The 22,530-nt window shown below is 47.7% G+C and overlaps 1 protein-coding gene across 3 annotated transcripts in view; it reads left to right on the top strand.

Annotated features, from left to right (window-relative positions):
* The first annotated feature begins 8,030 nt into the window (after positions 1–8,030).
* The window catches only part of H6PD (hexose-6-phosphate dehydrogenase/glucose 1-dehydrogenase), a 39,552-nt gene continuing 25,052 nt past the window's right edge, over positions 8,031–22,530 (top strand). Inside the window, exon 1 of one of the 3 annotated variants that reach the window (XM_059052281.2) lies at positions 8,031–8,381. In XM_059052281.2, coding sequence (XP_058908264.1) covers positions 8,377–8,381 — 5 coding nt within the window. In that variant the 5' untranslated portion in view covers positions 8,031–8,376. Of the gene's footprint in view, positions 8,382–16,666; positions 16,800–22,530 lie in introns of those variants that run through there. The other 2 variants (XM_067018057.1, XM_059052311.2) reach the window with 2 other exon arrangements.

Below are 22,530 nucleotides of genomic sequence, written 5' to 3'. Positions count from 1 at the left end.
CCAAACCGCACGATCACATTTATCACCAGTGGTGAATATTGCCATCCTCACAGTGCGGCATCTGTACCGTATGCCATTACACTGTATGGCATCTAAACTAGCAAGAACTTGAGAACATTAACTTTAGGTGTTACAGCATTCCCAGCTCAGCTGGTCCCTAACGAGGTCAGGATTATTATATTCTGGGGAAAGAGCTCCTTTGTAGCTTTGAAACATATAAATACATCAGCAGCCCCAACTTTCATGGAGGCTACATCATCAAAGATACAGGAACGTTTTTTACTGAGCACCTAATTTATGTCACGGGTGCCCTGTTTTCTTAATCTTGATTTTAAAATAATAATAAAAGTTATTTACTGTTATATATCATTGAGTTTACCAGAAGTAGATCTTACAAAACCAAAAAAGTTAAAAGGAAATCACTTATATAATCAAAGGAGTCTGTAGCTTTGAAAGCCCTCATCTTAAATTCTTATGAAGAGGTTTCCTGGCACAGATAAGATGGGTTTATAGAAGCATTAAATCTCTGGACAATATCAGCAGAGACCCTCATCACGAGACCTGGGCCTTGGACAAGTGAAAGCCAATCAGAAATTATGGTTGCTGAAATGGTAATACAGGTACATGAGGGAAATATTGTATCGGAATGACATGTCTTCCAGCAACATTTTTGTTCCTTAAGGCAAGGTACACTCATATCTCAGGGAGCCTAATGGCACTGACTTGACTTGCCAACTGTCCCCACCCGAAACCTGGCTCCCCTATGAGAATTTAAGCTCCTTGAGGGTAGCTGTGTCTCCTGGACCCTCAAAGACTTGCTTGAGAGGGACTTCCCTGGCGGTCCAGTGAAGTAAGACTCCACACTTCCACTGCAGGGGGCACGGGTTCGATTCCTGGTCAGGGAACTGAGATCCCTCATGCCGTGCAGTGTGGCCAAAATAATAAAGTATTTTTAAAAAAAGAGAGAGAGACTTGCTTGAGAGTGGGGGGACCCAATTGCTTAAGCCAAAAGGCCAAGCAGCATCCTTCATTATTCCTCCTCCCTTATCACCTACGTCTAACGCATCAGCAAATCCCATCAATTTCCTCTCCGGAAACCTCTCTCCACAGAATACAGATGTCCCTTGTATGCCAACCATGTGTTTCTGATGCTTTGACATCCAGGGTCTTGCTGACCCTGGAGGGACTGCCCCTCCCAGGGCTAGCCAATTCCTAGAAATAGTCTGTGATTCACTCTGGCGCGTGCCTTTCATATGCAAACAAACCCATCCAGATCCCTAAGCTCCAACCTCCTTCTTTATCAGGCTCTCAGACTCAGGGCCACTATCTACCTGCCCTGATTACCCTGGACCAGATACAGACCACTAGGGGACAGCCCCTGCGCCCCAGAGCCTGCTGAACCTCTTCAAACTGGCCAGTCCTAAGCCTGCTGACCCTGCCTTGCCCATGTTTCCCTTGGAAACCACTCTAAAGGCCCTTGTACACATTTTCCCTCACTCCCTCTGTCTCCTGGCTGACTCTGGTGCATCTCCACGGGGAGGCGGCAGGCCGTGCCCACTCCTCTTGGGAACTGTAACAAACTGCCTTCTCAATGGCAGTCGTCTCCTGATCTGTTGGCCTTGCCGAACCCGAATAGTAATAACATCTACATTTTAATACATCCTGGAGTTGTGCCCCTAGCCTGTCTGGACCCCGCAATAACCCCTACCCACTCAATGGGCTTCTCCTCCAGGCCAGCAGCCCAGGGACTTTCCAGAATGAAAACTGATTGTGTCCTTCTCTTCTTTAAAATTCCCTAGGGGCTTCCACTACAAATCAGAATGAAATCCACATTCCTTTCCGTAGCCTGGAAGGCACCACGTGTCCCAGCTTCTACAACCTGTTCTTAGGTCTCCCCTTGCTCAATGCTCCAGCCACACTGGCCTCCTTTCAGTTCTGCAGGGATGCCAAACTATTTCCTGCCTTGGGGCCTTTGTACGTGCTGTTCTCTCTGCCTGGAACACTCTTCCCCTAGCTTGTGTGTGACTGGCCCTTCTCCCTCTAGTCTCAGTCAAATATCACCCCTGGAGAGGCCTTCCTTAACTGTACAGTCAGACATCCTGTTCCATTATTCTGTTTTATTTTCTTCATCTCACTTGTCACTCTGTAATTATTCTTTTACTGCTTTAAGGTCCATCTCTCTGCCACACGCCCCGACATGGAGTAGCACATAAGCTCCTTGAGAACGGGAGCCTGTTCATGGCTGTGTTCCCTGAGCCTAGACAGCCTGGCATGTCGTACTGGATGAACGAATGAGGGGTACCTTACCTGTGTTTCCGGGACTGGAGAGGGGAGTGGAAGGGGCTGAGGAGTAAGGAGTTGTCCCCTGCTGTGACCCTGCAGCCACTTGGAAGCTGCTGGCTCACCAGAGGCTCCCCAGCTCCTGGCCTCGTATCAGGCTACTGCAGTGTCAGGGCTGGGAGAGACAGACAGTGCCTGCTTCCTGGAGAAGCCAACGGGAAGCCAGCCTCTGTCTCGTGAGGTCCTGCTGACCAGCACATTTCCCCTGCAAGGGTGCCTTCTCCTTCCGCAGACCCCACGTTCATCTGTCCCCTGCTCCAGAAGCTTGGCTGTCCCCGGGCTGCGTCTCCACTCGGCCCAAAGGATATGATGCAGCTTTTGCCAGTGCAGAGATGTCTGGGGTGGCTGCCAGCACTTTTATCTTTTCATTTCATCTGCCAGCCAAGAGCCTTCCCCTGCTTTTGCCTCTTGAAGCTTAAGGCAAGAAATGTTGACCTTGAGTACAGGTGCTTCTTAATTTGTCACTCAAGGTTCCCTGTCCTGGTTCACATCCAAGCCAGCTGCTCCCCAATCCTCTCTCTTCCTTTCCCTCGACCCGCCCTGTTCCCTGGCAGCCTCAAAACAAAATTGGGGATTTTTCTCCTGAGATCTGGTTCAGGAAGCAGGAGCACTGCTAGCCTGCCCCCATTACTCAAGAGTACTAAGGCACCTCTTTAGACTGTGGCCCGGTGGCTGCTTGGAGGAAATATTTCCAGAGTCATGCGCAGAGTGAGTGGGGACTCCAACCCCCGAACTCGGGGGCATTCATCCGACAAACATTTTTTGAGGATCTGCTGCTTGTCAGGCATTGGTCTGCTGGGGTCTAGTTCTACTGGACCGGGTAGGGACTTTGGTCATGTCAGTGTTGCATAGAAATCCAAGCATATGTGTTTGGGGCACATTATGTGACAGTTCAACAAAGCATTCTGGGACAACTGGATAGTCACATGCAAAAGAATAAAGTTGGGGGGCTTCCCTGGTGGCGCAGTGGTTGGGAGTCCGCCTGCCGATGCAGGGGATGCGGGTTCGAGCCCTGGTCCGGGAAGATCCCACGTGCCACGGAGCGGCTGGGCCCGTGCGCCACAACTGCTGGGCCTGCGCTCTAGAGCCCACGAGCCACAACTACTGAAATCCGTGCGCCTAGAGCCCGTGCTCTGAAACAAAGACAAGCCACCCCAATGAGAAGCCCGTGAACCACAATGAAGAGTAGCCCCTCCTCGCCCCAACTGGAGAAAGCCCGTGTGCAACAACGAGGACCCAATGCAGCCAAAATATAAATAAATAAATAATTAAATTTTTTTTAAAAAAGAATAAAGTTGGACCTCCTACCTCTCACATCATACATAAAAATTAACCAAAAAAAAAAAGAATCAAAAGCCTACACGTACGAGCTAAAACAAACTCTTAGAAGAAAATGCAAGCATAAATTTTCATGATATCGGATTAGGCAAAGCCTTCTTAGATATGATTCCAAAAGCACAAGCAACAAAAGAAAAAAAAGATAAACTGGACATCAGAATAAAAAATTCTTATGCTACAAAAGATACCATCAAGAAAGTGAAAAGACAACCCACAGAATGGGAGAAAATTTTTGCAAATCTGGTAAGGGGCCTGTATCTAGAATATATAAATAATTCTAGCAATTCAATAATAAAAAGATAACTCACTTGAAAAATGGGCAAATAATCTGACTAGATATTTCTCCAGAGAAGATATACAGTCAGCCAATAAGCACCTGAAAAGATGCTCAATGCCATGAGCCATCAGGAAAATGCAAATCAAAAAAACACAATCAGATCCACTTCACACCCACAAGGATGGCTAGAATCAAAAAGTCAGATAATAACAAGTGTTGGCGAGGATGTGAGAAATAGGGTCATCCATTGTTGGGGGGAGTGCAGACTGGTGCAGCCACTGTGGAAAATAATCTGACAGTTGCTCAAAAAGTTAAACACAGAGTTACCATATGACCCAGCAATTCCACTCCTAGGTATATACCCAAGAGAACGAAAACATTATGTCCACATAAAAACAGGTATATGTTCATAGCAGCATTATTCATCATAGCTCAAAAGTGAAAATAACCCAAATGTCCATGAACTGATGAATGGATAAACAAAATGTGGTATATCTGTACAATCAAATGCTATTTAGCAATAAAAAGGAATGAAGCACTGATACATACTACAACATGGATGAACCTTGAAAACATTACGTAGATACACATTATATATATGTGTCTATCTAACATACTATATATACACACAAGGCTACATATTATAAGATTCCATTTATATGAAATATACAGCATAGGCAAATCCACAGAGATAGAAGGTAGATTAGTGGTTCCCTAGGACTGGGAGTGTTCAGGGAAAATAGGGAGCAAGTGCTAATAGGTACATGGTTTCTTGCTGGGGTGATTAAAATGTTTTTAATTGATTGTGGTGATGGTTGCACAACTCTGTGGCTATATTAAAATACACTGAATTGTACACTTTAAATAGATGAATTGTGTATTATGTGAATTATATCTCAGTAAAGCTATTACCAAAAAAATCATGTGATAAAGATCCTGGACAATCAAGAGGGTTTGAGAGTCTGGAAATTTATAATTTGTGGTAGGCAGAATAATGACTCCCTAAGGATGTCCAGGCCCTAATGTCTGGAACCTGTGAGTATGTCACCTTATATGGCAAAAGGGACTTTGTAGCTGTGAATAAACACATGGACTCTGAGATGGGGAGATGATCCTGGTGTGCACAAGTGTGCCCAGTCTAATCATGAGTCCTTAAGAGCAGAGGTCCTTTCCCAGATGCATCAGAGAGATGAACCTGAAAATAATGACGAGAGATACAAAGCACTTGACCTGCCATTGCTGGCTATGAAGATTGAGGAAGGAGGCCACAAGGCAGGGAATGTGCTAGCCTCTAGAAGCTGGGAATGGCCCTCAGCTGATAGCCAGCAAGGGAACAGGGAACTCAGTCCTAAAACCACAAGGATCTGAATTCTGCCAACACCCAAATGAGCAAGAAAAGGGCTCCCCTTGAGAGGAACCCAGCAGCCCTGCCACCCCTTGGTTTTAGTCCGGTGAGACCCACATTAGACTTCTGACCTAAAGGGCTGTAAGATAATATATTTCCTTTGTTTGAGCCACTAAATGGTAGTCAACTGTTATGGCCACAATAGAAAACCAATATGTAGCTACTTTATGTAGACTTTATGAAGCTAATCTTAAAAGAGAGAGAGAGAGAGAGAGAGAGAGAGAGAGAGAGAGAGAGAGAGAGAGAGAGAGAGAGAGAGAGCGAGCTAGGCTGTCTCATGCCTGGGGATGAAAAGATGTACTGGTGGTTGAAAATCCATGACACCTGTTCTTTCCTCCCCACCCTGTACAAAGAGCAGAGTGAAGGAGTAGAACTGACTTAGTGACTGCTGCCCCAAAATAGAAACTGCAACATGATTTTACTTCTAACTCCACTGCCCTCTCTTGTGAGTCATTCATCTCTCTAGATCTCACTTTCCACATCTGGGAAGCAGACTGAATTAACCCTGACTTCTGCCTACCCCACAGTTTAGGAAGACAAAAAAAGTCAGCTTCCAACAGAGATCCAGGGCGCTCCTTGCAGACACAGTTCAGGTCACAGGACACCCTCCATCACCACCACAGGACATCACTCCTTCCTTCCGGCTTCCTTCAGAGGGTTTTGGGCATACCTGGTCCCATGGGATGTGGAGTACCTTGTGATGTGGCCTTGCAGCTGCTGTTAGCAAAGAAATGAGAAAAGCTTTAGGTATGCAAAGGTGCTAAAGCTCATCATAAAGCCCCATGGACAAGCTTTGAGATTTTGGGGGGCAATGCTCTCACATCTGGATGAAACCAAACTGTTTTCATGATGGAAAGAAAGCAAAGTAATGGTCCAGATCAGACTAGAAGGTACAGAGTCAGGAGGAGACCGAGATAAGGACTAAGAGTGAGGGAGGAGGGTAGAGAAATGAAAACATCTCAACTATGTGTGGGCATGGAAGTACTGGCAGGGTGAACAGCTGTGACACCCTAGGCTCATTTCACGTCACTCCCCAGTCCCCACCCCACTGACACCTAAGTGGGCACATGCATGTTCTTAATAAGCTGGTCACTGCTGACTTGGCTTTGGGATGTTTTGAAAGGTGCCCTCGAGGTAACGGACGTTGGCTGTACAGGGATCTGGGAAACGTCCCCTCCGCTCATATCAGTCTCTGAGCACTGCCTTCTCCCATCTGTGCCTCCTATGGCCCCAGTTTACATGCTATGCGAGTGCACAGTGCACCCAGAGTTACGAACATGGGAAGGGCTCTTGGCCAAGTCCCGGCATCGTCCAGCACGGTTTGGCTGGCCGCTGCCCTACACCCTCCCACCCACTTCCAGCTATGCGGGCAGCTGGGCAGGGACCTGGCTCCTTGACTCTCCCCTCAGGTCCCACCCAGTATGGCCAAATCCTTGCTGAGGCCCAGCAGCTCCGTGCAGGCCCCCAGATGGCCCCTGACAGTGGAGCCCAGCCCCCCTTGGCTCCCCAGCCTTCCTGGAACCCTCTTGCTTAATATCCTGTGTGGTAATCACGCTTGCTGGCCCCTGCTTAGTCCTGCTGGCCACTGCCAAGTTCCTTCTGCAAGTTCCTGACATTCCTACCTCTAAGGGAACGTTCATGGAATCAAAAGCTGCTAAAAGTTTTCTTGCTCTGGTCAGAAATGCCCTCTGTTGGGTGGTCAAGCGCTCTGCAGCACAGGTGACCAGGCATTCTCCTGTCTCTGGGATGGGAGGAAGGTGGGTCTGAAGAAGGGAAAGAGCTAAGATGCTCAGGAGTAGGGATGAGACCATCCCGGAGGTGGTCCTGGGTGGTCTGGCTGGTCAATGTAGCAGCAGCCCTGCCTTATTTAACTGAAGGTCACCCAGGGTCTGCTGAGAAGCAGGAAGGAGCAGCAGCTTCTCTGGTGGCTGTGGCCCCACAGGGCTGGGAGGAAAGCGGGCATGAAGGTGAAAGTGCGGGTCAGGTACTGCGTGACAACGGTGAAGAGCGGGGCAGAGGACCGGCATACCACGCACTGAGTGCTCAGAGCGGTAGCTCACCCTGTCATCTCTTTATAACCTCGCCGTCACCCCTCAGAGAGGCCTTCTTCCCATCCACGCACGATCTTGCTAATAAAGCCACACAGGTGCAAGCTACCACTTCCTGGGCACTTATCACAGGTTAGTGTCTTCAAGGTCACACGAGTGTAGGCAGAGTTGAAGCTGTCTGGTGGAGACACGGCCCATAGCCTGCTCTCCCACCCCTAAATCACTACTTCTGGATACTAAAAATGGGATGCACCAAGCCGCTCGTTCCATAGATGGAGAAAAGCGAGGTCAAGTGACCTGTTCCAGGTCCCACAGCTTGTGCCAAATCGTGGGCAACCCGGCTCCTCGACACAACCACTTCCCTCGGCCCTCGTGTGGCCCAGAAGGCGGCCCCTACGATGCACAAGAGAACCCAGGGCGACACAGAAGGGTCCGCTCACTTCGTTCTTACGTCCAGCCCATCCACGGGAACCAAGGAATCATGCAGGAGGGCCCCAGCCCCCGCCCCCGCCCCGGCTCCCCTACTCCGAGCGACCGGAGCTAGGGGGCGTGGCCTCGCCTGCGCCTCCGCCGCTCGCCCCTGGTTCGGCCCCACTGCGCGCGCCCCTCGCCTGGTTCCACTGCGCGTGCGCGTCCCTGGCCCGGGGGTGGGGTGGCCTTTTGCGCGCGCGCGCGCGCCGAGGCCGCAGTGGTCTGAGGCCCAGGTCCCGCGGGTGCACAGCCCTCGCGGACACTGACGCGTCTCGCCTTGGGTCGGGCCGGACCTGGCCTCGCGCCCTCCCCGCTCACCGCCCCCGGCGCCGCTGGCGAAACCCGAGCGCGCGGCCGCGTGACGCGCCCCTGTTAGGGTGGGCCCGGAGGGCGGAAGAGGAATTGCGGGGCCCCGGCCTGGCCTGGGCTTGGCCCGCAGCACCGGGCCCCCTGCGCAGCCCCCGACGTTTCCCGGAGAAGCGGCTCTGACGGGCGAGATGAAGTAAGCTGCATCCCCCGCTTTCTCTCCGGCTCCTTTGGCCGCAGGAATTATTTACAGCCGGAGGGCGACCGCGTGCTCGCGCCCAGCCGAACCCTCAGGCCCGGGAGGCCGGCCCCGCGTGGCTGTGAAATCCTTGGGCGTCAGATGGGAAGAGTCACCCCAGCCACCACCCACCCGCCCGAATTCCCTTCCCCGCCTTCCTTCCGCGAAATAAATTATTGTTCGCTTCCGCCTCCGTAGATCCCCTGACGCGGCAGTTGTGTTTGGTGACGAGTGGGCAGGAGGCAGCCAGGCGCGGTCGAGGCTGGTCCGGAGGGGCCGACGGCGTCCCCTTTCCCAAGGGTTTCTGCAGTTCAGTTCACTGAGAGGAGGAACTTGCGGCTTCCCCACTCCCCCACCCCGGAATCTGCTTAATCTTTGGCATTAGCGCTCAGGTTTCGATCAGCGTTTCAAACACATCCATCCAGTGAATGGTTTTGCAGAAGTAAACCTATCTGGGTCTCTGAAAATCTGCTCACTCAAACTTGAATGTGTAGCTGGAAGTGAGAACTTCTGGAAAAATAAGCCGAAATTGCTTGTCCCCCAACGCTCTGTCCCCTCCCCCCACCAGGCCCGTAGCTCTTGAAAGGTAGCCAATGAGGGAAACCTGGGTAGACCGGGTGTATTTTTTTTCCATGTATATTATATTTTTATTTATTTATTTTTATAGATCTTTACTGGAGTATAATTTTGCTTCACAATACTGTGTTAGTTTCTGTTGTACGACAAAGTGAATCAGCCATATGTATACATATATCCCCTCCCTCTTGAGCCTCCCTCCCACCCTCCCTGTCCCACCTCTCTAAGACCTCGCAGAGCACAGAGCTGATCTCCCTGTCTATGCCGCTGCTTCCCACTAGCCATCTATTATTTTACATTTGGTAGCGTATATGTGTCAATGCCGCTCTCACTTCACCCCAGCTTCCCCCCCCACCCCGTGTCCTCAAGTCCACTCTCTACGTCTGCGTCTTTATTCCTGCCCTGCCACTAGGTTCATCAGTACCATTTTTTTTTTTAAGATTCCATATATATGCGTTAGCATACGGTATTTGTTTTTCCCTTTCTGACTTACTTCACGCTGTATGACAGACTCCAGGTCCATCCACCTCACTACAAATAACTCAGTTTCATTCCTTTTTATGGCTGAGTGATATTCCATTGTATACATGTGCCACATCTTCTTTATCCATTCATCTGATGATGGACATTTAGGTTGCTTCCATGTCCTGGCTAGTGTAAATAGAGCTGCAGTGAACACTGGGGTGCATGTGTCTTTTTGAATTATGGTTTTCTCAGGGTATATGCCCAGTAGTGGGATTGCTGGGTCATATGGTAGTTCTATTTGTAGTTTTTTAAGGAACCTCCATACTGTTCTCCATAGTGGCTGTATCAATTTACATTCCCACCAACAGTGCAAGAGGGTTCCCTTTTCTTCACACCCTCTCCAGCATTTATTGTTTCTAGATTTTTTGATAATGGCCGTTCTGACCAGTGTGAGGTGATACCTCATTGTAGTTTTGATTTGCATTTCTCTAATAATTAGTGATGTTGAGCATCTTTTCATGTGCCTCTTGGACATCTGTATGTCTTCTTTGGTGAAATGTCTATTTAGGTCTTCCGCCCATATTTTAATTGGACTGTTTGTTTTTTTGATATTGAGCTCCATGAGCTGTTTGTTTATTTTGGAGATTAATCCTTTGTCCGTTGTTTCATTTGCAAATATTTTCTCCCATTCTGAGGGTTGTCTTTTCGGCTTGCTTATGGTTTCTTTTGCTGTGCAAAAGCTTTTAAGCTTCATTAGGTCCCATTTGTTTATTTTTGTTTTAATTTTCATTACTCTAGGAGGTGGGCCAAAAAAGATCTTGCTGTGGTTTATGTCAAAGAGTGTTTTTCCTATGTTTTCCTATGAGTTTTTTTTTTTTTTTTAATATATGTACTTATTTATTTATTTTTGGGTGCATTGGGTCTTTGCTGCTGCACGTGGGCTTTCTCTAGTCGTGGCGAGCGGGGGCTACTCTTCGTTGCAGTGCATGGGCTTCTCATTACGGTGGCTTCTCTTGTTGCAGAGCACAGGCTCTAGGTGCGACGGCTTCAGTAGTTGTGGCACGCGGGCTCAGTAGTCGTGGCTCATGGGCTCTAGCACACAGGCGCAGTAGTTGTGGCACAAGGGCTTAGTTGCTTCTCGGCATGTGGGATCTTCCCGGAACAGGGCTCGAACCCGTGTCTCCTGCATTGGCAGGCAGATTCTTAACCACTGTGCCACCAGGGAAGTCTTCTAAGAGTTTTGTAGTGTCTGGTCTTACATTTAGGTCTTTAATCCATTTGGAGCTTATTTTTGTGTATGGTGTTAGGTAGTGTTCTAATTTCATTCTTTTACATGTAGTTGTCCAGTTTTCCCAGCACCACTTATTGAAGAGGCTGTCTTTTCTCCGTTGTATGTTCCTGCCTCCTTTGTTGTAAATTAGGTGACCATATGTGCGTGGGTCTATCTCTGGGCTTTCTATCTTGTACCATTGATCTATATTTCTGTTTTTGTGCCAGTACAATACTGTCTTGATTACTGTAGCTTTGTAGTATAGTTTGAAGTTGGGGAGCCTGAATCCTCCCGCTCTGTTTTTCTTTCTCAAGATTGCTTTGACTATTTGGGGACTTTTGTGTTTCCATATGAATTGTAAACTTTTTTGTCTAATTCTGTGAAGAATGCCATTGGTAGTTTGATAGGGATTGCATTGAATCTGTAGATTGCTTGGATAGTATAGTCATTTTCATGATATTGATTCTTCCAATCCAAGAACATGGTATATTTTTCCATCTGTTTATGTCATCTTTGATTTCTTTCATCAGTGTTTTATAGTTTTCTGAGTGCACATCTTTCACCTTCTTAGATAGGTTTATTCCTAAATATTTTATTTTTTCTGTTGTGATGGTAAATGGGATTGTTTCCTTAATTTCTCTTTCTGATTTTTCGTTGTTAGTGTATAGGAATGTCAGAGATTTCTTTGCATTAATTTTGTATCTTGCAACCTTACCAAATTCATTGATTAGTTCTAGTAGTTTTCTGGTGGCATCTTTAGGATTTTCTATGTATAGTATCATGTCATCTGCAAACAGTGACAGTTGTACTTCTTTTCCAGTTTCTATTCCTTTTATTTCTTTTTCTTCTCTGATTGCCATGGCTAGGATTTCCAAAACTATGTTGAATAAGAGTGGCAAGAGTGGAATCTTGTCTTGTTCCTGATCATGTGGAAATGCTTTCAGTTTTTCACCACTGAGTATGATGTTTGCTGTGGGTTTGTCATATATGGCCTTTATTATGTGGAGGTAGTTTCCCTCTATGCCCATTTTCTGGAGAGTTTTTATCATAAATGGGTGTTGAATTTTGCTAAAAGCTTTTTCTGCATATATTGAGATGTTCAATGATTTGTTAATGTGTTGTATTACAGTGATTGATTTGTGTATATTGAAGAATCCTTGCATCCCTGGGATAAGTACCACTTGATCATGCTGTATGATCCTTTTAATATGTTGTTGGATTCTGTTTGCTAGTATTTTGTTCAGGATTTTTGCATCTATGTTCATCAGTAATGTTGGTGTATAATTTTCTTTTTTTGTGATATCTTCTGGTTTTGGTATCAGGGAGATGGTGGCTTCATAGAATGAATTAGGGAGTGTTCCTCCCTCTGCAATTTTTTGGAAGAGTTTGAGAAGGATCAGTGTTAGCTCTTCTCTAAATGTTTGGTAGAATTTGCCTGTGAAGCCATCTGGTCCTGGACTTCTCTTTGTTGGAAGATTTTTAATTACAGTTTCAATTTCATTACTTGTGATAGGTCTGTTTATATTTTCTAATTCTTCCTGGTTCAGTCTTGGAAAATTGTCCCTTGCCAAGTATTTGTCCATTTCTTCATGGTTGTGCATTTTATTGGCATATACTTCTTTGTAGTAGTCTCTTATAATCCTTTGTATTTCTGCAGTATCAGTTGTGATTTCTCCTTTTTCATTTCTAATTTTATTGATTTGCCTCTTCTCCCTTTTTTTCTTGATGAGGCTGGCTAAGCGTTTATCAATTTTGTTTATCTTCTCAAAGAACCAGCTTTTAGTTTTATTGATCTTTGCTATTGTTTTCTTCGTTTGTATTTCATTTATTTCTGCTCTGATCTTTATGACTTCTTTCTTTCTACTGACTTTGGATTTTCTTTGTTCTTCTGTCTCTAGTTGCTTTACGTGTAGGGTTGGATTTTTTTTTGAGATTTTTCTTGTTTCTTGAGGTGAGATTGAAATGCTATAAACTTCTCTCTTAGAATTGTTTTTGCTGTGTCCCATAAGTTTTGGGTTGTCGTTGTCATTTGTTTCTATGTATTTTTTATTTCTTCTTCGATTTCTTCAGTGATCTCTTGGTTATTTAGTAGTGCACTGTTTAGCCTCCATTTATTTGTGTTTTTTTTTTCAGTTTTTTTTCCTGTAATTGATTTCCAATCTCATAGCGTTTTGGTGAGAAAAGATGCTTGATACGATTTCAATTTTCTTAAATTTTCCGAGACTTGATTTGTGACCCAAGATGTGATCTATCCTGAAGAATGTTCCATGTGCACTTGAGAAGAAAGTGTATTCTGCCACTTTCAGGTGGAATGTTCTATAAATATCAAATCCATCTGGTGTATTGTGTCATTTAAAGCTTGTGTTTCCTTATTTATTTTCTGTTTGGATGGTCTGTCCATTTGTGTAAGTGGGGTGTTAAAGTCCCCTACTGTTAACTGTGTTACTGTCGATTTCCCCTTTCATGGTTGTTAGCATTTGCCTTATGTATTGAGGTGCTCCTATGTTGGGTGCATAAACATTTATAATTGTTAATATCTTCTTGGATTGATCCCTTGATCATTATGTAGTGTCCTTCCTTATCTCTTGCAACAGTATTTTAAAGTCTATTTAATCTGATACGAGTATTGCTACCACAGCTTTCTTTTGATTTCCATTTGCGTGCAATATCTTTTTCCACCCCGCCTCCTTCACTTTCAGTGTGTATGCGTTCCTAGGTCTGAAGTTGGTCTCTTGTAGATAGCATATATATGGGTCTTGTTTTTGTATCTATTCAGCCAGTCTGTATCTTTTGGTTGGGGCATTTAATCCATTTACATTCAAGGTTATTATTGATATGTATGTTCCTATTACCATTTTCTTAATTGTTTTTGGATTGTTTTTGTGGGTCTTTTTCTTCTCTTGTGTTTCCCACCTAGAGAAGTTCCTTTAGCGTTTGTTGTAAAGCTGGTTTGGTGGTGCTGAATTCTCTGAGCTTTTGCTTATCTGAAAAGCTTTTGATTTCTCCGTTGAATCTGAATGAGATCCTTGCTGGGTAGAGTAATCTTGGTTGTAGGTTTCTCTCTTTCATCACTTTAAGTATATCCTGCCACTCCCTTCTGGCCTGCAGGGTTTCCACTGAAAAATCAGCTGATAACCTTATGGGATTCCTTTGTATGTTATTTTGTGTTTTTCCTTTGCTGCTTTTAATATTTTTTCTTTGAAGTTAATTTTTGTTAGTTTGATTAATATGTGTCTTGGTGTGTTTCTCCTAGGGATTATCCTGTATGGGACTCTGTGCTTCCTGGACTTGAGTGACTATTTCCTTTCCCATGTTAGGGAACTTTTCCATTATAATCTCTTCAAATATTTTCTCAGACCCTTTCTTTTTCTCTTCTTCTTGTGGGACCCCTATAATTCGAACGTTGGTGAGTTTAGTGTTGTCCCAGAGGTCTCTGAGACTGTCCTCAGTATTTTCATTCTTTTTTCTTTATTCTGCTCCTCGGCAGTTATTTCTGCCATTTTGTCTTCCAGCTCACTTATTCGTTCTTCTCCCTCCATTATTCTGTTATGGATTCCTTCTAGGGTATTTTTCATTTCAGTTATTGTGTTGTTCATCTCTGTTTGTTTTTTAGTTCTTCTAGATCTTTGTTAAACATTTCTTGTATTTTCTCATTCCATGCCTCCATTCTATTTCTAAGATTCTGGATCATCTTTACTATCATTACTCTGAATTCTTTTTCAGGTAGATTGCCTATTTCCTCTTCATTTATTTGGTCTTATAGGTTTTTTACCTTGCTCCTTCACCTGTGACATATTTTTTTGCCATCTCATTTTTTTTTTTTTTTTTTTTTTTGATGAGTTGGATTGTGTTGTGTTCCTGTCGTACTGGTTGTTTGGCCTGAGGCTTCCAACACTGGAGCTTGTAGGCTCTTGGGTAGAGCTGGTCTTGGTGCTAAGATGAGGACCTCTGGGAGACCTCACTCTGATGAATATTCCCTAGGGTCTGAGGTTCTCTGTTTGTCCAGGGTTCATATTTGGAGCTCCCATCTCAGGAGCTTCCGCCCAACACCCGACTTGTGAACCAAGGTCCAGCATGCCGTGTGGGGTGGCAAAAAAAAAAAAAAAAGAGAACAATAACAAAGTAAAAAAATTAGACTAGGATATGAACAGATATGTTAGAAAGAATATAAAAATAAAAATACAGATGAAACAACAACCGGAAGGTAAAACAGAACTGCAATAGTAAAGAGGAGGAGGAAAAAAATAAAGGTGGAAAAGACCTTGGCTGTGAAGGGCAGGGCCTAAACAGGGGTGGGGGTTGGGTGGTGGGCGGTGCCTATGCTTGGGACCACAGGGCTGGAAAAGGCCCCCGACAGGGATGGGGGATGGGGCTTAGGCTCAGTGGAACAGAAGGGACCCAGGTGTGCCTCCCGCCTCTGTTCTCAGGGGGCGGGGGAACCCTACCTGGGAGCCCAGAATGCTTCCCAGGGTCGAGTGGGCGGGGCCAACACCCTCTGCTCCTCTCCCGCTCTGCTCCTCTGGTCATGGAGTGCCCCTCCCGCCTGCCTTTCCTGTTCTCCCCAGGCCTCCCTCTTACGCCCCCAGGACAAACAGGGCCCTGAGGGGGGGGGGGCTCTGAGGGCAGGCGTAGGACCCAGCCCGATAACTGGGCAGGCTTCCCCAGACGATTGAGCAGAGGAAATGCTGGGCATACTCCCCCCCCCGATCCGAGCCCCCAACGGTCCCTCCAGGCGTGGGAGCCCCCCCCTGCTCTCAGCCACCCCTCAGTGGCGCCCTCCGGCCTCCACTTCTCCTCCCCGCTCAAGTCCCCCCACGTCCTACCGGTTCGTTTGGGGGTTCCTCCTGTCTTCTTGGGCTTCGAGGTCCCCCACCAGCATCCAGCAGGCTGGGTGTATTTTAAATTATGTTGTACATTTTGTACAGCGATCAGCTTTTGAGGCTAATCTTTTGGCAAGTTTTAGCAGCACCTGAGATAAAAAGGCTCAGTGTTTGGCCTGCACAGAGCTCGTTTGTAGGCAGTATTTTGTGTACATGTTTCTTTGAGGTACATAACTGCTCATCAAATAACCACTCCAGGCAAACATTCAAAGTTATTTTTATCCAAAGACTAGAATTTACTAAGTGACTCTTATTGTCAGATGGTTGGTTTTAGGCTGTTTAAAAGAGAAACAGTCAAATCTGTGGGCAGACAGAGGGAAACCAAGAGGCACCTCTGGTCATCTGTGGCCTACCCACTTCTCACTTTATTGATGGAACGAGGCAAAATGTCATTGCTTGTTGCCAAATTTCACCATGGACTCTGCCAGGCCCTAACCCGTGGACAGAGCAGGATGTCTGGTTTTGCTTTTGGTTGCCCTGAGCTGGGAGCTGGGTGGCTCTCTGTCTAGGAGACCTCTTACCACCGTTACCTCTCAAAGTATTTTCACTGTCATGATTCCGGGGGGTTTTCCCCCAGACATTAAATGAGGTGGGTGATCCCCATTTTCCAGCTGGAGAAAAGGCCCTGAGTAGTTAAGTGAAAGGCCCAAGGCTGCAGAGTTAGAGGTTTACTCTACTCCTGTATTCTTTGGGCCAGATTATAAACCCCTCATGGGCTGGGGTGGGGACTTTTTTTTAACCATCTCAGCATTATATCCCTTTGATTTTTCATCAGTATGACTGGAAGGTCACAGAGTTGTCGATGTGCTGTTCCTTGGCATTTTCTTCTGTTGTGGGAAGTTAATTGGTTCTGCAGCAGAGTTCCAAGAGACAAGCAAGAGAATTCGCTTTCCTCATGATGTTCTTGGTTTAATAAAGACAGAGGCCAACATTTCTCGGGTGCTTACTGCGTGCCAAGCATCGTGCCAAGCGCTTTATATGGATCGTCTCCTTTTGTGCTTCTCGTCAACTTGTTTTCCCACTCTGTGGTCAAGGCTGGGAGAGGGTAAATAACTTGTGTGAGCTCACACAGCTACTGAGTGGCTAAGGAGTCCAGAAAGGAGCCCTTCCCCGGCAAAGGGCCTTCCGGGTTTAGAGAAGGCAACTCAGGCTTAAATACAGCGTTTTCATGATGTCAGAGCGGAGGTGAGTGAATCGCTGTTGGAGTGGACACGGGAGGCCACGGCCATTCACAGCAGGGAAGCAGAGCTGCCGACCAGCCCGGGTCGCTTACGTCAGTGTTTAGACCAGTCATTCCAGTCTTGGAGGGGAGCAGAGTCAGTGTCCACACTGAAACAGTGGGTTTTCTTTGTTTTTGGGTTTTTAAAATTTATTTATTTATTTTTGGCTGCATTGGGTCTTTGTTGCTGCGCGCGGGCTTTCTCTAGTTGCGGCAGGCGGGGGCTACTCCTCGTTGCGGTGCGCGGGCTTCTCACTGCGGTGGCTTCTCTTGTTGCGGAGCACGGACTCTAGGCGCGCGGGCTTCAGTAGTTGTGGTGTGCGGGATTCAGCAGTTGTGGCTCAAGGGCTCTAGAGCGCAGGCTCAGTAGTTGTGGCGTGTGGGCTTAGTTGCCGTGGCATGTGGGCTCTTCCCGGACCAGGGCTCGAACCCGTGTCCCCTGCATTGGCAGGCGGATTTTCAACCACTGCCCCACCAGAAACATCCCTAAAACAGTGTTTTAAATTTCCTATTTGGGGTTGTAGTCACACGTTTTACAGGTAGGTGGGAAGTAAGTGCTGGAACCAGGCTGCCTGTATTCAAATCCTCTCACCTCTGAGCTGCCTGACCCTCAGTAAGTTATTTTATCTCTCTGCACCTTAGTTTTCTCTCTACTCATTCTAAAAATGGGGATAATAATAGTACCTGTCGGGGCTTCCCTGGTGGCGCAGTGGTTGAGAGTCCGCCTGCCGATGCAGGGGACACGGGTTCGTGCCCCGGTCCGGGAAGATCCCACATGCCGCGGAGCGGCTGGGCCCGTGAGCCATGGCCGCTGAGCCTGCGCGTCCGGAGCCTGTGCTCCACAATGGGAGAGGCCACAACAGTGAGAGGCCCACGTACCACAAAAAAAAAAAGAAAAAAAAATAGTACCTATCTCATAAGCTGTGGCGAGAATTAAATGGCATGGTGTCTGTGAAGCTCTTAGCCCAGTATTTGGCATTTAGTTAAATACTCTATATTCCCTTTTATTGTTCATATTATCATTTCAAGTAGTGAGCTGCTGCTGTTGTGTGCTGTGTCACAGTGCTTGAAGTCACCATTAGAGATTTATTCCTTCGTGCCATCGTTCACACGCAGGTGCTCACACACAGGTGCTGGTGGTCTTGGGCGATAGGAATTCTCTTGTTCACTCAGCAGATATTTATAGTGTGTGCCAGGCCCTGGGGGTGGGCGGTGAACAAAACACAAAACCCCTGTCCTCATTGGCACTTATGTTTTTGAGCGGAGGGGTGACAGACAATAAACAAAATAAATATACTTATCACATACAGATATGTACTAGGGGGAGAAATAAAGCAGGGGATGAGATGAGGGTTGGAGGTTTATGATTTTACTCAGAGTCGGCTGAGAAAGCCTCACTGAGAAGGTGACATTTCAGCAAAGAATTGCAGTTAGTGAGGGAGTGGACCACGTGGATGTCTGCAGGGAAAAGTAGGTCAGGCAGCGGGAACAGCAAGTACAAAGGCCCTGAGGCAGGAGGATGGGTGGCTGGAGCCCAGAGAGGGGCAGAGAATAGGAGAAAAGATCAAAGAGGTACTAGATGGGAGACCAGAATGTGTAGACCCCGCAGGCCACCACACAGAAGAATGACGCTATCTGACTGATGCTATAAACAGATCACTGTGCTGGGTTTGGGCGAAGATAGAAACGGGAGGCCAGTGCGCTGGTTCCTACAGTGGTCCAGACAGAGGCGATGGTGGCTGGGGCCAGAGTGCAGAGGTGGAGGGAGGTGAGAACGGTGGGAAGTGGCCAGGTAAGTGCTGGTCGCAGAAACTATAGGACTTGCTGACAGATCCGGTGACCCCAGGGTTTCTGGCCCCTGGAAGGTTTGAGGTGCCATTTGCCAGGGATGGGGAAGGCCTGCATTTGGAGCATTTGGGAGATAAGTCAGTTCAGTTTTGAACGTGGTTAAGTCTTGCGGGCATCCAGCTGTTGGTGTCAGAGCAGTAGTTGACTGTAGGAGAAGGGAGTTTAGGGGGAGAAAGTCCAGACTGGGAGTAACCCCTTGGTGTATGGGCATCTGTGTGCTGGTGAATGTTTAACAACCTCTGAAAGGGTGGCAGTTGGCGGTGGGGAGGCAGGTTGATGGCATTTGCCGACAGACACCTGCTGTGTAAATGTTCCCACGCGGGCCAGCCTCAAGCACACCGCTACAGAGTATCTATCTTCACCTTATGGACACAATAGGTTAAATAATGTCAAGAGCATAGGTAATAGTAAAATGAAGTAAATCAATTAGGGAGTGTTGAGTTTTGAGTATTTAATACCTTTGTTTTGTTTTTGCTTTAAGAGTTTTATTTATTTATTTTTTTCTTTGGCTGAGCCACACGGCTTGTGGGATCTTAGTTCCCTGACCAGGGATTGAACCCGGGCCCTTTGCAGTGAAAGCTTGGAGTCCTAACCGCTGGACCACCAAAGAATTCCCCTAATCCCTTTGTTTTTAATATAACTTCTTTGGTTATAAATTTGTGTAATTCAGTTTTTAATAATGGCTGTGTTTAACAACTGACCTGACAGATGCCTGAAGATTTAGCAATGGCATCCTGAGTGCAGGTATGCGGTGGCTCCAGCATTACCATCTGGGTCACAGGGACCCAGGATGGATACCTCATGAGTTTGAAGGGAATAAGGGTTCTCTGAGATTAGGGAGGAAAAAGCCGCAGAGCTGACCTTATGGATTCCATCCCCTGTCCAGCCCTGAGGGGGACACATGCAGGTCACAGTTCATCGCGAAGGGTCCAGCTGGCATCTGCTTGGGGATGTACGGAGAACCCAGAACGCAAAGGAGAGAGTGCAGGAAACATACTGGAGTTGGCGAGTGTAGAAGGGACTGGGCACTTGCCCTTGTACTTTAGCTAAAAGTCACCTTCACTTTGAACTCTTGTTTTACTCCCATGCATTCTTTTAAACATTCCAAGCTCCTGAGCTGTGATTTGAAGGAGATCCCCCTTCCTCCTGCTGGGCAAACAGAAGGTAGAGGTCAAAGGTGTCAACGTGGCATTGTGAAAGGGATCAGAGCGGCAGCAGCCACTGGCATTCGCCTCCCAGCTCCTTTCTCCTGCCGCTTGTCTGCTGGGACCGCGGGATCAGAGGTGCTTCAGCCTGTGGTTTCCCAGAAACGGCTCTGCCGCTGGAGCGCCCGCTCAGGCCGGGGCTGTGCCGGGACTGGTCCTGGGTGCACCCCACATCTGCCTCTTTCACTTTGGGCAGAACAGACAGGAACCCCGCTTCTGGTCCATGCCCTCTGGCTGGCCATGTCAGTGCTCGCAGCTTTGGGGATGTTAGCAGAGCCGCACTTGAAAAGGTGAGTCTCCTAGGATGCCTGGTAGGAACCCCTCACCCTGGAGCTGGGGGCAGCCAGAGGTGCCCTGGACTCTGGACGTGGGCCCGGTCAGCCCCGACTCTGGGATGAGCGTTGTCACCCCCAGAGGATGTCTCCGCGGCACCTCACTTGGTAGCGTAGTGTGTTTCTGGCAAGTATCTTGAATAATAATTGTCGTAAATGAAACTGCATCCTCCACACGCTGAAGTTATAGCTTCGAAGAGTTTGGCCTTAACTTCTGGGTGACACTCAGTTATCGGCTCCATGCTTCCTGTTTCAGTCCTGTATTTCCCGGCCCTGCTCCGTTGGCCTAAGGCTGCAAGCACTAAACTGCCCTTACAGAAAGGCTGTGGCCGTCTCCCTGATAATAGAGATGTTATCTCCTTTCCTTGGAAAACAGAGTTTAGGAGCAGGAAAGTGCTGTAGAGGTCCTTTAGCTCCATCTCTTCACAGATGGGGAAACTGAGGCGCACCAGGGTACATGCATGTTCAAGGTTACGTGGTGTTTAGATTTCTCTGGGGAAGGATCATCGTGTGTTCCAATCCACAGTCTAATACACTGTCCTCCTGTCCTGGAGCGGCTCAAACTTTGCACTAATAGTTTTCTTATTTATTAATTAAAAACAGAAGCAATGCATAGCAGGAGCGGCCATGGGAATGCCACTTCCGTGCTTTTTGGCTAAGTTCAAGGATGTAATCTTAGGAGTTGTATTACAGCCCGTTCCTCTCAGAGTAGGCAGGGAGGCAGGAGGAGGTGCTTCAGAAAGTCCTTCAAAAGCAGAGCCTCGCAGCCCAAGAGCAGTTTGGGCCACAGGTGGGTGTAGAGCCATCTGGTTCCCTGTTACCTCCCCTCTGTTCCAGGGCGGGGACCCTGACCTTGACTTTGACGTAATTGGGCTTCTCTGAGCCTGTTTATTCTCTGTCGGGGCAGCAGGGAGGGCACCTGTGCACCCGTCTTCCTCCTCTCAGGGTGTAAGGACCAGCAGATGCTGGCGTGTGTCCTGTGCCGTCTGCAGGGCTGGGCTCTGTAGACCCTGAGAGGAGGAAACGGCAAGGCTTTTACCGTCTCAGCTCCTCTTCGCAAGCCTCCATTAGTTTGGGGGTATTAGCCCACTTGTAAGGTGAGGACTGACTAGGTGACTTAATTGGGTCACACAGCTCAGAGGTGGCCTTGAGCCCATCCTCTTACCCAAAGGCCACCTTCCTCCACTCGACTAAGGGAGCTATTTAACACAGTGAGTGGGGGCCTCAGGCTCTGGGACTCAACGGTTGACTTCACCTACCGTTTCCTCATCCGTAAAATGGGCATCCTTGCAGAACTCCTTCCCTACAGTGTTTTGAGGGAAGGTTGAGATAGTGCATTTACGTCCTCTGGCACACGCTGACTGCTTGGTAAACGTCAGGTATTAGGCTCCAGGTCGTTAGCAACCAGGTTTTGCAGGGGGATGGGCAAGTCTCAGCCATTCGAGGCTGCTTTGAAATACCCATGTTTGTACCTGCCCTGGGCCTGCTGGATCAGAGGTTCATTGCCTTGGTGAAGGGAGTAGGAGGCAGGTTGAAAACCCTCCAGCTCATCTGATGCTCCTCTGACAACAGCCCTGGCTCTGGGCTTCACCACTCAGTATTCCAGAGTCCTTCTCCTGGGCTCTTTGGACCAGCTTTCAGCACTGTAGGCCCCACCCCTGGCTCCTCTGCATCAGAATCTGCATTTTAAAAAGCTCCGCAAGAGGGCTTCCCTGGTGGCGCAGTGGTTGAGAGTCCGCCTGCCGATGCAGGGGACACGGGTTCGTGCCCTGGTCCGGGAAGATCCCACGTGCCGCGGAGCGGCTGGGCCCGTGAGCCGTGGCCGCTGAGCCTGCGCGTCCGGAGCCTGTGCTCCGCAATGGGAGAGGCCACAACAGTGAGAGGCCCGCGTACCGCAAAAATAAAAAAAGAAAAGAAAAAAAAAGCTCCGCAAGAGATTCATAAGCACATATAAGTTTGAGAAACTCTGTTAAGGTTAGAAAACATGGTGATAAGAAAAACAAACACAGAGCCACACCCCCTTACTTGTTAAGGAAAGGGCGGTTCCCTGGTTGTTCAGCAACCACAGAGTAAGCAACCATGTTGCGGTGACTGATATTTCTGATCTGTGTTTGTTTAAAGGAGGCTGGGGAGGTAAGCAAGAGATGAGGGCGGCTAACCTGAGAACTGGGAGCCTGGACAGGGCTGGGCAGGGAAGACCGCAGCGGACTTCAGAGTCAGAACAGGGTTAAATCGAGGCCCAAGGGTCAGCTCAGGCCAAGCGGCCAAGCGGCACGGCTTTCTGCAGTTTCTGGGGGTGGGGTAGAGGTGCC

The sequence above is a fragment of the Kogia breviceps genome, chromosome 1 (assembly GCF_026419965.1).
Source record: "Kogia breviceps isolate mKogBre1 chromosome 1, mKogBre1 haplotype 1, whole genome shotgun sequence".
Classification (NCBI taxonomy): Eukaryota; Metazoa; Chordata; class Mammalia; order Artiodactyla; family Physeteridae; genus Kogia; species Kogia breviceps.
The sequence above is the reverse complement of the archived record's forward strand: the minus strand, read 5'-3'. Positions and strand labels throughout refer to the sequence as shown.